Below are 17,087 nucleotides of genomic sequence, written 5' to 3'. Positions count from 1 at the left end.
TATAATCAAAAGTCCTAATGAAACATGCCCTACGATGTGTATGTAATTGATGCTATGATTGTCCCCCATCACTAATCTGTAATCCCTCCAAGGTCAAATGTCCTGTGAAAATGTCTTCTGAATTCACCCGATATATCCTTCCTTCCCCTTGACCCCTTTCTGCCCTTTCCACCTTTGCTTTCTGACCTGGTTTCCCTTTAGATTTCACCTTTGACTTTTGACCTCTGCTCTTAACCAAATCACCTGATTCCATTGTCTTATCTTCTACCTTGCTAGAAGTCTTTGAAACCTGTCTTTCATAATCATTGTGACTGTATGGTGTCTTTGTTTTTTGCTTTCTGACTTTTGAGCCGTTCTTGCCGTTGTCTAACACAGGCAGATTATTTTTCTGCTTTGATTTACTCCTTGTCTTTGTCGTTGTTTGTGTGATTATACCCTTGTACCGTCTTTCTTTGGTTGTTTTAGGACCTGATACAGTTTTAGTGGGGGTTTTCTCTTTAAATTTATTACTTGTATTGTCTCTCCTCCCTCTGATTACTTTCTTTTTCTCAGCATATACCCCACTAACTCCAGTTTTGTTATCAACACTTTCCACTGGCTCATTACACTTACTACTCTCACTCCCCCTTGATGATGACTGCTCATTATCTCTTCTTCTCTTTTTCAAACCGCTTCTCTTTTTGTCTGATCCACTGGACACATTTCCTGTTTCCTCATTGTTTTCTGAACCGGAGGAGCTTTCAAAGCTGTTACCATATGTAACATCACTCCCACTGGAATCAACTGAATAACTGCTATCCCCCGCATCTCCCTTATCAGAGCCAATGGAATTAGAATCACTGGCATTCCCATCATCAGACTTCACTCCCTGTGGGATTTCACTGCCATGGCTGCCATTGCCATTCTTACAATTAGACTCACTCCTGCTGTTGTTAGTTTCCCCATCACCCTTTCCCTTGCCACTCTCCTCACCTTCCTCTTCCATTTGAGTTGATTCCTCTTTTCTTCCTTCATCTTCTTCATCCTCCTGCGGTTCTGTCTGGGTAGACATACCCGCATGCTCTGGTTCCGGCTCTGGTTCTGGTACGATGGTATCCGTCTGAACGTCCTTGTATCTCTGCCTCTCTCTCCTTGCAAACTCTGCTTCTACTAGACATCTGAATCAATGAACAAAAAACAACATAATAATGGAATGCTGAAGGCTTGGTGGGGAAGTTTAAATAATGAGCAAAGATATTTCTGGCTATCATGCAGTGAATGTGATTGAAAGTTCAATCTAAACAATAGACCAGAGTGCTTTGGAGTTGACAGGAAAATGTGCTACATTAAATGACCATTGGGTTGGACTGATAAAAAAAAAATCTTGAATCTTTCAAATTGAACATTCACTCTTATTCACAGGATGATAGCCAAAAATGTCTTTGAATTAACTGCAGTAATGGTACAATCTCTACATGTTATCATGCAAAATATAGAAAGGTAATCAATTATAACATCCCATCCCGTCTGGATGTAATATTTTATTTGATTCAAATGCTCTCTCATATTTGCTATTGATATATAGGTCTATCAATATTGGATTCTGGTTTGTGTGGGTACTTTCACCACTCCCTGTTGAGCATTCCAGTGAGTTTCCATACTCAATTGCTATATATTATACAACATTAAATTTTGCATCCTATTGGGTACCCATTTAATACCTGGGTAGAGAGTGGTAAAGTATAGATTGATGCCTTGAACGCTACCTGAGAAATCATATGATATGAAATAATTGAATACTTACTTGTAGCAAGGAGATGATCCATGGACCCCAATGAATTTGAAGTGTCCCTTTGAGCCTCCAAGCAACGCTCCCGGAGTATACTTATACTCACAGCATGCACTAAGACGAAGAACCTGAACACGGTTGACAAAGAACGTCACGCTGAATGGGTAACCACGGTGACGACGTGACACAAAGATCAGATCATCTGGAGGAGGAAAGTCGCCACAAAAGAGGCATTAATATCCAAAGCAAAATTACATTTTAGTAATAATACACATGCTGATATTACATGCTTTATTTTTCACCTGTAAAACACAGAGAAGACATTTAAAAAAAATATAATAATAATATTCAACTTGTACGTGTTATCATAAATGTAATATACATATATACATACATTTCTCAGCACTTAACAGATATATTACAATCAACTTGGTCATAAGATTTTGAATTGCCTGCTTGGAATGTTTGCACTTTCTCAATAATTCATTACTGCTTTACCTCACTTTACTTAAATAAGATAAGGTAAGCATTAATGGAGTAAATTCTTAACAAGAACTAATCAACTTAAATCAGATTCTTCATCCTTTTGATTCCCATCAGCTTACATTGAAATCCCATCTTTCTAGATTATAAACAACTATCAGGAGGGGGGATTCAATATTTTTCACTTTTAGGGATATGAGGTAAAAATGCTATCTCATGTTTAAACAGTAAAAATTTTAGATCTCGTATTTAGCCCCCAAAACAGTCACCAGTAGTGGGTAAAATTGTGCGTAACTAATGAACATCCTTATAAAATGTCTCTCCATTCATCCTGGTACTTACTCCCTTTCTCGGCAAAGCCCTGAAACACAACAAGGTTCTCTCCTCCGCAATGCTGCTGGTAGACTTGAATCTCGTCTCTCTTATCCTCCCTCTCATACTGAAGTTTGAGGCCGGTACCGCGGTACCTCACCGTCACATCACACATACTCTGAAGCTGGGTGGCATGGGGGTAGGCTGGCTCCTTCCGATGGAGAGCAAGGGAACCCTGAGTGAACAAAATGCAGTGAAACCTGCTTTAGCAACAACCGGCATGGAAGGATAACCTGTCCATGCAAACCATTATTTTTGGTTTCCCTTGAACAGTTTCGCGCAACCCCCCACTGACACATGTGGACCTGTCTAGAAAGGCCAGCTGCTTATAAAGACAATTAAATCATCTTCACTGGGTGGTCTGTATAGACAGATTTGAATGTATTTAAAGAAACATGTGTATGAAGACCAATTTTCTTGACCATCTTTGGTCTTTATAGGCAGGTTAAAGTATTAGAGGAATATGCATACATACACGAGCCAAGTTTGAGGTTGACAGGTTCAAACAGTTCTTCTAGTTTTGTTATCAGAAGAATTGGTATTCAGGTATTTATGACTTCTGTGACATTGGACCTCATGAGACCTAATACTTATCAAATCATCAGCACTCCTATGGTATAGAATATAGAATTCTGTCACCTACTCTACAAAAAAATACATGTACAAATCTGTTGACATTTCAATATCTTACCAACAATCTGTAATTAAATTTACCTTATTCGATCTGGGCCTATAGCCCCTGCCATTTTTGGAGACTACCCCGCCTCCAGTCTTGGTCCTTGGTGATCTTTGACCCTTTGACCTGGCTCCAGGGGGTCGCGGGGTCACGTCTGGGGAGTATGGAGAGAGACCTTCTTTCTCATCAGGTCTCAGGTTCAAAGAGATCCTGTGTAAAATCTTTGGGTCCAACTAGAGATGTAAAAAATTAAATCAATTAAATTTCTATTCGAAGAGATAGAATTTAGACCTCAGCGTTTGATTGATAGAAGTGTCAATGTATTTACAGTTAATTTCTGTTTCATTTTTTTTTGTTCATCAATATAGAAAATGACAAAAAATTATGCATACAAAATAGTTGTCACACTTTTTGAAGGTCAGTTGTAGAAATTGAATGTGACGAATGAAAAACCTTCTTTTTTGTTGACTATCTTCCATTCATTTCATGCAATGTGTTATTTGAAAACATAATTACCTCTCTGAGTGCTGGGGAGTCGACTTCACCATTACTGCTTGTATCAGATCTGTCTGACCTAGCAGACTCACGATGTACAGGGAACCCATCCTGGTCAACATATACCACACCCTATTAAATAAAAACATATATTGTATACATGTTAACCATACACCATACAATATAAATTCATGTACATAAATACAGTGATTTTTCACTGTCAAATTTGCTCTGAGCCATTCAGCATAGGATTATGACACTTTATATCAATATTCAGTGAAAAAAAAATTACTGACAATTTGTTTCATGTAATCATTATCAGTTAAACATATACCAAACTAGAATGAAAAAATAGAATTAAAACTGACAAAAAAGTACTATTCTGGAATACATTATGCAACACAAGAAAAGTAACCCTTTGCTAGCTGCAATTTTTCACATGTAACTTTCTTCAGTTTTTGTTTGCATCTGTATGTGATTGTGATCGCATGAGATAAAAAAAAGATATAAACAAATCATTTCAGGGGATGAAACTGGTCTGCAAGCACAGACTAATATTTGACTCTTTAAACCGGTTACATGTATACAATGTCTAGAGCGAAGAGTAAATGTAGATGGCAATCTTTCTGTCTGGTAGAGGCAAACAGCTATAGCCTCACTTCTTCAGACTCTGTATTATGCGGTATGAGAATTGCGCAAAAAAACAAAGGCCTACAGATTATGATGAAACCCAGAGGTTTTTTTTTTTCTTTCTTTTTTTTTTTTTGGGGGGGGGGGGGGGACAAACCAGTACGGAATACTGGTCTAAGAAGTTGAAATGGACACATCTATAATCATAAATGGTATGATTTCATGCAAACTCAATCATGCATATGTTCTGTTTGAAATGGATCATTTTTACTCACCGCCCTCTTAGATGATGGCCTTTGTCTGGCTGGTGCAGTAGATGGCCTCCCTCCACTACGAGGTGGCTGTGGCTGTCTTGATTGGCTGTTGTAAGCAGATTTAGGTCTCCCCCTTGGGCTCAAGTATTGGGTGATATCTTCATCTCCTTTCCTTCCTCTATCCATCTGAAATTATTGAACAGAGGTGAACTATTTATTCTATCACAAAATTAGCTACCAAAGGTATTATAATCAACATTATTTTTAATTACTTAAATACATAAAAAACATTATTTATAATTATTCTGCACTTTTTCCATAAGACCCAAAGTCCTTATAATCTAATTAAAAAAAAAACAAATATCAAACGTCAATGGGTTTAGTGTGATGATTTTAGAATTGTTAAAATTGAAAATTTCTTTGTATTTAATCTAATGTAGCAATTCATTCACAAAAACTGATCAAGTTTGAGGAATAATATACAGAATGTGTAGAAACAATCTAAATATTGCATGTAATTATTAAATCAACAAAGTCATCGATTTTAAGTCATCAATCCTATTGAGTCAGTAAATATCACGTAAAACTTATCATCACAAATGACACAAAGGGTACATGTATGTGTGGCACATATGCATTATGCGTATATCTAGTACCGTACGGTGTACAGTATGCACATTATTTTCTGTTTCTTATTAAATTTCTTAATTTACGATCTTTATATTCTATCCTTCTGCCATGCTCTGACGTTTCATGTACATTTGTAGGGCTTCTACAGTGAATATTCATTCATATTGTAAAAATACAGGAAATGGTGAGAATGATATCTGATCTTACCCTGACTCTCCTGACCAACTCCACTTTAGCAATCTCCTCCAGCTTCTGCTTGATGTCTGCCTGCCTCTGTCTCTCCAGATCAAGGGTCTTGTGGACGATAGCTTGAGCCATCAGATCCCTGACATGGCGCTGGTGTTCCTTGCGTGCCATGTTGAGCCGGTAGGTGGACTCGGTGACGAGCTCACCACGCCTGGTGACCAGTCCGGCCCTCCGCAGGTGTTTCTTCATGCGGGTGTTGTTGAAGTAACCCACCAGGTGCTTGTCCTGGAGGCTGCTATAGGTGGCCAAGGGGCTGTAGGGAAAGGAGAAAACAGAAAAGAATCTTCCATAAAACCACCACGATAACAAAGACACATGTAAAAACACATGACCAAACAATGTATCTATAAAATCAAAATCTCCTGTATGGCTGATAAAATAGCAAATTTTTTTATGCAAGGAAAAGGAGGTATATCGTACAATGACAAAAAATGACTAGATTTGGGAATCATAACAAACCATGCATTTGTACAGGTAATACAGCAATATTTATTTTCCAACAGAAATTATTTTGACAATTTAAAAAACCACATGAAATTATGATAAAAGAATTATGCATGGCTGAAATTCAATTGTTTTTCAGTAAGACAATACATGTATATGTATATAAAATTTTGTTATGATTCCGAACCTCTTCGGTTCTCTAACATGACAATGCCATGGACATGGTCTACTTCTTCAAGTCAACTGTATCATATGTATTCAAATAACCTTGCAGATGATGACTGAGGTTGTAAATGAAAGCGACTGTTCCATGCCACTTCTCGCTTTAGGTTGGTTTTGATTTGAGGATTTTGTAGCTTGGCTAAGTCTTTGTCCTTTGCAAGAAATTTGACCATGCCAGCGCCCCCGATAGAACTCCATATTTCTGATCTACATCGACTGAAGCAGGTGGGGCACCGGCTGTCACATGCCGGGGGATTGTACGGATTGCGCTGGTAATCAGCATGCAGCGGAGGCACTGCAGGTAAACCCATTCTGTCTGCACGAACTGGTAAAATTGGACGTTAACTCCTCAAGTTCAAGATCAAGACAAGGATGAAGATCAAGTTGGGTTTAATTTCTTCCTGAAATCAATGACTAAAGCAAATAGTACAATTTGGAGTACTGCAACCAGTTCACTGAAATACAGCAAAGCTGGTATCTTTTATGCAATGTCCATTGGTACATGTACATTAACCAGTACATACATGTACTCCAGATAGAAAAGATGTTCTATTCCATTACAAGATTATTCCTTGAGAATAAAGGTGATCACCAACTTTACATTAGCATATATATCTAAAGGTATGCAGCTGCTCCGACAAACTACAGAAAAAGACAACCGAAAGAGATGAAATCTGTATCTGACATCTTTAGAAGATATGAACACACCTACAGAGGAATGTCATTACGGTGACATTTAAACACTCTTTCCTCCGAATATTTGTATCTAATTTGAAAATATAGCAAAGCAATGAATTAATCCAGTGCACAGCAAGGAAACAAATCAAAGTTCAGAAGAGCAGAAGACAAAAGAGACGAAAAGATTCTTGTAAAATACATGTACTGAAGCAGAATTAGATTTGATCAGAAGAGAAAATGAAGAGCAATTCCCATGATTTCTGGAAAAATTGTAGACACTGCAGTTTAGTAGCATGTGCAGTACAGTATGTTGGTTCAATTTAGTCTTTAAGACATTCCTGAAGAAGAGGATACATGGCTACATGCACACGTACATGTACATGCATGCCAATGGAGATCTTACTCCTACTCAAATGTTTGCAAATCAAGGTAAAAAATAAGATTTAAAAATCACTGCATAACAGTCACTTGCACAAGTTTGTGGTTTAACATGGGCATTCTGAATAAGAGCAAGAAGCAGTTGAAGATGACAGCAACAGCAAATACAAGAATACCGACAGTGAATAGTGAGAACAAATATAGGTGTGTGAACATATAGGCTGCGACATGGCTGGTAATGCTCATTTCTGTATGAGAGTTGAGCACTTGTGGGTTGCTCTCTTTCTCTTTTTCTCTCCCTCGCTGCATGCACTGTGTGTTTGGGTCATATGCTGAGACACACACACATGACATCGTCCAAGCAAGGACAAGTACCCCGATACATGGAGATTCCATCTCTCTCTGTATCGTTTTCTCTCATCATGCTCATCCAGCTAATTGGCATGCATGCTGAGGTGACCAACGGTTTGAAGGTCCAATCAGCATGGTGAAGGATTGCTAGAAATAAATGTATGGCTTTCTGAACCATGATTAATGTAGTGTTTAATACATAAATAGAATAATCACAGGCTTTGCATAACACTCTTTACAGAGCACATGTAAGGTCTGATGTCTGACTCGAACCACTTGACAGTTTTCTTCTTTGCATTAAGTTTTGCTTAAATAGTTTTACAAAATATAATTGAAATAAGTGCAGGTTTCACAACCACATTATGCAAATGAGGAAGTTAATGATGCCATGTGCATCCACACTCACTTTTTCCCCAGGTTTTTTTAAAAATCCAACTAATTTTCGAATACTTTAGTCATAGATTAAACACATTTTCCCTCAAAAATGTAGTGCACACATACATGAACACAATGAGATGAGTTGGTATTTTTTCATACTATTCATATAAAGCCTTACTTTTTGTGCATTTGAGCATACAGTACATGTACATGTATATATATTGTACATGTATATATTGTACATACATTGTACATGTAGTGGCTACATGTACTGTACAATGTAGTCTACAAAAAGCCCGATTAAAGCTTTGGTATTAAGGGTCAATAATACAAATTATACTAAATTCTAGCATTCCAATCTTATAAAATTGAGTTTAATCTTTCTCATACTAGAGAAGTGGTGTTACATTACAAAATAAATGTTCTATTTTAACAGACAATGCATCAATATATATATTTACAAGTAAAATGAAATAAAAATCCAGAGAACATTTTATATCCTCCACACAATAACTGAATACATACTACTGCTACATGTACATGTATATTCATATTGTGTAATCCGGTAACAAAAAAGTTTTGATAAGACATGTATAATTCTAAAGATAGAATTAAATTTCAAAGTTTGATTTCATTGTCAGATAAATTGAAACAGTAAATACTTTATACAGTGTACTTCAGGATTTTGATGTCACTTCTACAGTCTAAATGGATTAAATATTTTAATACACTGTACATGTAATAGTGGAGCGTTGTTGCCTGGCAGTGGATTATAGTCTCTGGACTTTGAAACAGAGGGTTGTGGGTTCAAATCCCAACCAACAAGAAATTGATCCACATTGTTCTGCACTCGAATCAGGGGAGGTAGGTAACTGGGAACCCAGTAAGAATTAATAGTTTGAAATGTGTGCTACATGTAGAAAGTAATTATGGCTGCCAAGCTAAATCTGGATTAATTACCCAAGTCATTTGGAAAAGCAACAAGATAGCCAATCAAGGTAGCCGTTCTAAAGCCGGGGTAATAAATAATAACATAATTATGTTTAGCAGGGCCCACTGGGGGAACAGTTTTTGGAACTGAATTGGCTACCCTGGGTAAAATATGAAGTTATCATTATTATCATTATTATTATTATTATTATCATCATCATCATTAAGAACTATCATAAAATCATAATGTGCTATATATACTGTTATCATTACTATTAATAATCAAGCAATGAAAAATTGTAAATAAAGTTAGAATGTAGTATGATTGTATTTTAGTATATAATGTGATCAGGTCAAAGTCAGATCACAAGCCTCTATCCCTTGTGGTCCTAAAACATACATGTATTCATGTACCCTTGATATTCATGACAATCATTCGATTTCTTTGAGATTTTCAAATCAAAATTTAAAGAGAAATTCCAGTAGTTGCAGTAAACACTGATGAGAAAGTCTGTAAAACAAGGCTTAATTGTCAGTATATCATCAAGGATCTAGATCTGGTACAGTTAAATAAACTGAACTTTGTGAAATCTTGAAATCTACGCTGAAAAATGTTCAGACTGAAGATCCCCAACACAGATAAGCGCACGTGGGACAGTGTATAATTATTGCTTCGAATGTCGGGCCCGACGCTCTACCCGAATCCTGTGCTTATTTGCTGATTTCTCAGCAATTACACAATTTCTTCCAGAATCCTTTGGCACATACGTTTTATTTATACAAACAGACACTTTGGTGGTCATTTCATTGGATTCTGAACTCATTTTGATATCGTTACCAAAACTAGCATTTACCTTTAACTTGAACTGCAATTCACATAATCTGAACATTTACCAAAAGTTAAATTATAATACATTGTTAAAATACTTATGGGGAAAGAGTGTGATTCATTTCTAAAAAATAAGAAACGTGCACATCAAATGCGATTAAAATTATGTGGCTCCAGCTTTTTTACTCCAAACCCACATGTAATATGTGGTAAAACTGGTAATGATTTTATAAATGACTATGAAATACTATTTCTGTACACTGACATGCCTACAGGTATCTTTATTATTTCATCATTTTTAGTTGTAACATGTATACTAGTGCCTACATGTACATGTACATAGTTGCATTAGTCTGAGTAGTCTCTATTTATGTACATCTCACAGTCTGATTTCCAATAATGAACAGAGCTTGAATAGCCTTGATTGTGTTCACTACATGTACTTGTATTATAATGGCAATTTAATTGGCTCAGAGATGGCGAGATATGTTACCATGGTAACTGTACACCTGTTGGTGTGTGCTGTGTATATTGATGGCTTCAATCAATAAGGATATTAACTGCTGTGCCGGTACTGAATTTATTCCCATCTGGGCTCTTGGCGAGGGATCATTTGGTTTCAGTAGGCAATGGCATTGAAATTGTATAAGAAGAGCTGTCTATTAAAAGAAACTTTTATCTGTCAAATTAATGTGCATAATTTACATTTGATAAATGAAGAAAAAATGGCATTCATGCAAAGAAATGGCGAGTGGGGTGGTGACATCATTGTTTTCCTCACTTGCTGATATGTACCAGCAGTGGCATAGTGAGCCCCCAAAGTGTAAGGGAACCAGACACTGTGTATGGGCAAAATTATTGACTTATAACTTTAATCTTGTGATAGATTTTGACAAATATTCAGAAACCAGTTTTATGTTTATTTTTTCTTTACATATTTACACACAATTTAATACATGTATAACAAGTGTTTGGGGCCTAAATTAAGAGTAAAAAAGTTAACAAGTAAGAATAATAATGATGAGCGATCAGTGTTATGCAAGGTAGATTGTGTGGCAGGCTGGATGGGAGCCGGGGGGGGGGGGGGGGGGGGGGAGGGATGTCTCAATCTGCACCATGTGTGTATAGAGTCATTCTTCAACTGCCATAATAATACTTTGATTATGGAATTGACAGGAAGACAGGACAGAAGTAAAAACATGCATGTGAGGAAAACTCTGATTTTTTTTCATCAAAATGGAAATAATCTCCAATATGAACTGAAACGATATAGACCTAGATCTACTGTTATACAGAAAGAAAAATGTCAAATGTACATCAATGCAAATCAATTCAGAATATTGGTGATTCACTGCAGCACTGGAACTCATGCCATGGTCACCGCAAACTAAGTGCAAATCTAAACTAAACTCTTCCCAAAGTCAAGACAGAGTCCAGGGTACAGTACTTATGATACAGAATTTGCTGGCTTGTCCATTTTTTTCTATCCAGCCAAAGTCAAGTCAAGATGCGCACATAATAAAAAAATCTAATTGACAGTATAAAAACAATAGTGTAATGTTGACCAGGTAATTATTTTATTGATCTTTAAATACTTCTTTTTGTCCCTCGCCCTATTTTTTCCTCTGCTCATTAAGACTTTAAGTTAATTGTAAAAATGAAAATGGCTATCATGACCACATTCGTGATTTTATTTTTAGACTTACATATTTCAGACTTTTAGAGTATACTGTACTGTCTGTAAACGTTAGTACGTCTCTTCTTCTTCCTGTAAAGTATTGCCATGAGTCCAAAATTTGTGTGTGTTCACACACGCGGACAGTCATTATCTAAAAAACTAGCCAATATCCTTAAAATCTGACATTATCAAAGTGAAAATCAACCTGAAATTATCCTTTGGTGTAAGTTTCTTTAGGATGAATTCAGTATTCATGAAAATATTGACAAAAGATTGGCAAATCTGTCACCATTAGCGCCCGTTCCAAAGAAATCTAAACTTCTTAACAAGCATCACGATAACGTCATTTTGCAAGCAGATATCATAAAAAATTTGAGTTAAAATGTGGTACTGATTTGTATACATAGCATTTTGCCATCAATCTGATATAAATAGATCTACAGACCTTTTGAGCTTGAGTGTTTGTTAAATCTTCACTACTTTTGTCCGCGAAGGCGAAGTTAGGTCACATGTTTTCAGAACAGATTTTCAGCACAGCACACTTTTGTCGATCAGAATAGAAATTTGAGACCGCAAAACCCATTGACCTACATGTACTTCTCACTTAGTCAATAGTCTAGTTTACGATCTTGCCGTCAAATTTTGATTTTTTTTTTTAATCAAATTTTAGCCCAACTATTTGTTAACTGTCCACAAAGTTTGGACATCCCAACATACAGACTGCCATTGGAATAAATGTGGTCAATTCCATTGTGACTTATGGGACATTTGATACTTTTTTCCACATAACTGAGGTGCATATCTGAAATAGTAGCTGCACAAACATGGATTTACTTTATTAAACTGTAAGAAGAATATTGAAACTTACTATATACAAAAATGTATGCTTTCAGCTTGTTTGCATAGGGTGCTATATCATCAGAAATGTCATTGTGACTTATGGGACGTTGATGGACCACACAAATTGAGCTCTTTTGTTCAAAGTGCCATATCTATCTCAGTTTTATGACAATGTTTTTAAATTTGGACTTGGAGATTAACCAGTGATAGTGCTCACTAACAGTACTTGAATTGGACTTGATTCATTTCATTTGTTTCAGTAGTTGTGTGCAATCGTGTGTGACTTATGGGACAAGTGAACGTGACTGATGGGACCCTATCTAATTTCATGGAATTTACATTTCCTCTCGATGACTTTTTGAGTCAAACTTAATTTCAGCATGAATAAATATTCCCTAATAAGATGATGCCTTTAATAATTCATGCCATTGTGTCAGAAATAAATTCAACAAAGGGCAGAAACATCTTATCATGCACTTCATTTATATAAAGGGAACATTAACCAAAAAAAAGCTTCCTAACTTGTCATCAAGTTTTAAGAACTGTAATCAAATAAGTACAAAATAATCAATAAACAATTACAATCATAAATATTTAGCAAACAGATGAAAAATGAACAATTAGAAAGAATGTACACACTTTCCATTGTGACTGATGGGACATAATGATAGGACATATTTGTTACAGATGGGGCAAATAAATGTTGCTTTTCTCTATCTGTCTCGTACAGTATGGTATTAAGAAAATGACCTTGACAGTGTATACATGTAAGAAAATTAAGACATTAATGCTGTCATGAAGTATATCAATATTCTTGTTAATATATTCTCTTTTGTGTCAAATGCTGATATTTTTCATTAGTTGTTGATGTTTATGATAAAACAGATGGATATCAGTGCACAGGCAAATTTTTGACAAAAAAATATTAAAATTTTTGCATAAATTCTTTAAAAAAAATTTATTAACTGGACTGTCTAGAAAACGGTTGCAATCGATTTCTAATATCTAAACTGTACATGTATACATGTACTTGTATAGTAAAAAGTGTATTCATTTACATGGAAGATTTTACTATTGTCTCTGCAAAAAATATGAAAATAATTGATTTTCATGAAAAATCCAAGATGGCTACCAAAAATTGCCAATTTGGAATCCCATGGGACACGATTTGACAAAGGGAACATCAAGATTCATTAACTATAGACTTCAGGCATTAAAAAAATGTTGGTTAAAAAAATATATCATGGGGGTGCACCCTATCACAACTTCTTTTTTTGCCAGCTGCTTGGGCTGATATGTCATCTCTTTCTTAGAAATTCTGAATGTCTGTTTTAAAGGACATCATCATTTATAGAGTACCAAAGTGATGATGTCAGTTGTCATGGTGTGATGGCGGCCTGGTTCTAAACAAAATAACCAGGGGGCCGTTTCATAAAGCTTTTGTAAGTTAGGAGCAACTTTAAGAATGACTAGTGATCCTTTCTTATATGCTAAAACATTGCCAATTTATGATGACATTTTTCACAAGGATCATCGGTCGTTCTTAAAGTTGCTCTTAAGTTACGAAAAGCTTTATGAACCAGTGCCCTTTTACGACTCTCAGAATGATGGTAACAACCAGGGACAACACACATCACCATTTTTGCAAACACAAATGTGTAAGACGATCATGCAGCTGCGACTAGGTTTAGAACCGGCCGATTCGATGTTCATGACATTGTGACATCACACTTCGGTCCTCCTTAAATGCGCATGTTCCTTTCTATTCTCAGGCGGTAGGAATGATTCTGAGAAAACTTGATTGCAAGCTTCTGAACAATTTTTTGGCATTTACAGGGGCTTTAATAGCTCTGCTCATGGTAGCCTTAAATGCATCTGAGGACTGGTGCTCTTATTTTGACAGGATCCAGAGGGTCGCTCAACTACAAAATTTGTGACTGATGGGACATTGACATAGGTTTTAATAGTTTCCATGGAACTACATGTATATACCAAGTTCACATCATATGTAAAACAGTGGATGCATGTACTCCAAGGGGACAAGAAAACCAAGAGAGTGATCTGGAGCTAAAAAATGAATAAAAACTAGGGTGAAACAAACCCAATTTACCTGCACTCAGCTTTGCATGTTAGCGATCATATTCAGTTTTCTCCTTCTTTCTGGACTGGGCACACAATGCAAACTTTTTTTTTTGTTCAATGCACTGCCTATGATATTCAGACTGTTTTTTCTGACAGTCAGCATACTGTTCTCCAGCTTTTAAGCATTCTTGTCTCTCTCTTTGCTGTCATGGACAGCTTTAAGGTGGCATGGTTTACGGACTGTATATGTGACTTATGGGACATGTGACTTATGGGACTTAAATCTATGTCCCCCCAGTATAGCTATTTCAAGTCCAATACAGATGCAGCTTGATTTGTTGATGCAAGCATGTACTGTGGTAGATAAAAAAGTCCAATACTTGTCTGCAGGAGTCTATGGCAGCATATGAGGGAAACTTAATGCTCAAAATTGTGACTTATGGGACATCAAACATACGCACCTTGAAATGTATTTTGTGCCTCACAGTTTCACTGCAGCGTGTAAAACAACACAGCTAATGGTAAATTGTTGCTTGGAGGTCACATGGACAGTGGAATTTTTCATCAGCACCCTTTGCTTGCCAGGTGCCAGGGATGGGTGAAAGTTGTACACTTTCTATGAAATCTTAGTACCAAAGTGCAACAGAGTGCACATTCCGTATTTTATGAATGAATAAGGGTATAGTAAATAAAGGTGTGTTTTTGTAAACCTTAAACTGTATACTTATAAACAGTATAAACAAAATTGCTCAGAAAAGAAATTTTTGAAAATGGAAAAATGCAACATTTGGCTGGAATTGACCATGTATAGTAACGTATTGTATTACCGGACACTATCATATTTCCGGACGCGCATATTACTGTGTACGAAATCAATTTCGTACCGTAAGACTTCCGCAGTTCAATTTCACATATCAATTCAAAGAACAAGTTTGCAAAAACAAGGCGAAAAAATCCAACTTTTACCTTATTTTTCTCTAAAATGACAGAAAATGCTTAAAATATCATATAACATAGTTTTGCATAACAATTGATCCCGATTGATCTATTTTCTGATGGCAATATGGACCTAATTTCGGGCCCGATTCGCCGAATTTCAATCTCGTCCGCTCCATCGATTAGATCGTCGCGACAGCTAGTTCTCAAGGTATATACCCCGACCGTCCGTGCGCGAGGTAGATAGAGATCCGTCAACGATCGTCTGCGCATCGATAGAACTTGACTGAGGGTCACGATATGAACGAGCATTAATACTGAAAAGTGCCATATCGAACACGCAATCAAAAAAACATTAAAAAAACGAAATTAGTTAGCAAACACCAATTCATTACAAAGATCTGCTCAAAATCGATATAAGAAAGCAAACAAAAACTTAGAATTTACTCATGAGATGATATATCATGAAAAAATCACACCAACTCTTTCTTACATCATTATAATCAAGAACATTTTTACCCGTCCGTCGCGCGTCCGGAATTATGATGTAATTTGTCACGCATGAAAATTATTGTTTTTCGCGGAGGGGTATGCGGCAAGTGCAGTGCAAAGAAAACGGTTGGAAAATATAAAATAATTTCATCATATTCATAATTTTCAGAATATTTGGAATAGCAAGGTATCATTTTTCTTCATTGTATTTCCTCTGGCTCTAGTTGTCATTTTTAAAGCACTGAAATAAAGGTGTCCGGCAATAGGATACACTGCCATACTCTTTAATCACAGACTACAGTCTCTGAGTCGCATAATCTAGATTATTAGATTGAGATCTAACTGTTAAGTCTTAAGTTCTTGAATATCAAATCATATCAATAGTAGGCCTAGGCCAGGGCTAGGCCTACACTTATGATGTACCCCCCCCCCCCCCTTGGGAAGTTGGGCCCTTCTGCCGGCTGGAACATCATGTTGTCCATCACACGACACAGGTAACGTACCGTACCATTAGCTTTAAGAACTTACCCAGAATCTACGTGAGACATCTTCCTTTAATGATCACACGAACAGTCTTCAAATAAAATAATTAGCAATCAGCTGCAAGTTCAGCATCCGGACGTAGTTGAGTGCAGCAGCAGGCCCGTTTCACCCCGGCAGGTACCGGTGCCGGTGGATCTTCCGCAGCCAGTACCGACAGGAGTCGAAGGTAAAATATATCTGATCGAATTCTGATTAGTTTAGTTTAGTTAGTTTAGTTTACTCCAACGATGTTGTAGGACGAAGCCTGTTCATCGATCAAAGTAGAAATGTCTATTGTTGCTGATTAATCCAGAGATCCTCCTCCTTGTTGCACTAGGGACGAAGTGCCGCGTTTTAAGTTTAATATCAACTTGCTTTCCTAATATTCGACTCGAAATTATATTGCTGTTAATATTTCATTATCATGCATGCGAACAACAGCACCGGCAAATCCGTAAAACCCACATCAATCAATTAACTTCACGGTCCGTCCCTCCGATCCCCACACAAGGCATTGTAATTGTACATACACACAATACGATGCACACAGTCCGCGGTACACGTACACGCCGTCGTTATGGCAATCGGCGTATGTTTGTGATTCAGGCAAAAGGTCATGATTATTTACGTATGGTGTCCGGTAGAATCTTGAGAGGTAAGAAAAAAAAATCGAATCAAGTGCCCTTTTCATCCAAACTAATTCCCGAATTGTAATACACCTGGCAGCGCCTGTATCTGCGGGACAGGATGAGAAAGAATTATACATATAAAAA

The 17,087-nt window shown here is 36.7% G+C and overlaps 1 protein-coding gene across 4 annotated transcripts in view; it reads right to left on the bottom strand.

Moving 5' to 3' along the window:
• The window catches only part of LOC121421675 (glutamate-rich protein 3-like), a 37,432-nt gene extending 20,906 nt beyond the window's left edge, over positions 1 to 16,526 (bottom strand). For 2 of the 4 annotated variants that reach the window (XM_041616459.1, XM_041616476.1), the window contains exons 1-8: positions 6,266 to 7,263; positions 5,516 to 5,807; positions 4,700 to 4,864; positions 3,816 to 3,926; positions 3,338 to 3,532; positions 2,594 to 2,798; positions 1,784 to 1,970; positions 973 to 1,157 (exon numbers count right to left, since the gene is read on the bottom strand). In XM_041616459.1, coding sequence (XP_041472393.1) covers positions 973 to 1,157; positions 1,784 to 1,970; positions 2,594 to 2,798; positions 3,338 to 3,532; positions 3,816 to 3,926; positions 4,700 to 4,864; positions 5,516 to 5,807; positions 6,266 to 6,531 — 1,606 coding nt within the window. In that variant the 5' untranslated portion in view covers positions 6,532 to 7,263. Of the gene's footprint in view, positions 1 to 972; positions 1,158 to 1,783; positions 1,971 to 2,593; positions 2,799 to 3,337; positions 3,533 to 3,815; positions 3,927 to 4,699; positions 4,865 to 5,515; positions 5,808 to 6,265; positions 7,264 to 16,320 lie in introns of those variants that run through there. The other 2 variants (XM_041616466.1, XM_041616450.1) reach the window with 2 other exon arrangements.
• Between the last annotated feature and the right edge of the window lie 561 nt (positions 16,527 to 17,087).

Source organism: Lytechinus variegatus, chromosome 1, assembly GCF_018143015.1.
Source record: "Lytechinus variegatus isolate NC3 chromosome 1, Lvar_3.0, whole genome shotgun sequence".
In the NCBI taxonomy this organism is placed as follows: Eukaryota; Metazoa; Echinodermata; class Echinoidea; order Temnopleuroida; family Toxopneustidae; genus Lytechinus; species Lytechinus variegatus.
The sequence above is the reverse complement of the archived record's forward strand: the minus strand, read 5'-3'. Positions and strand labels throughout refer to the sequence as shown.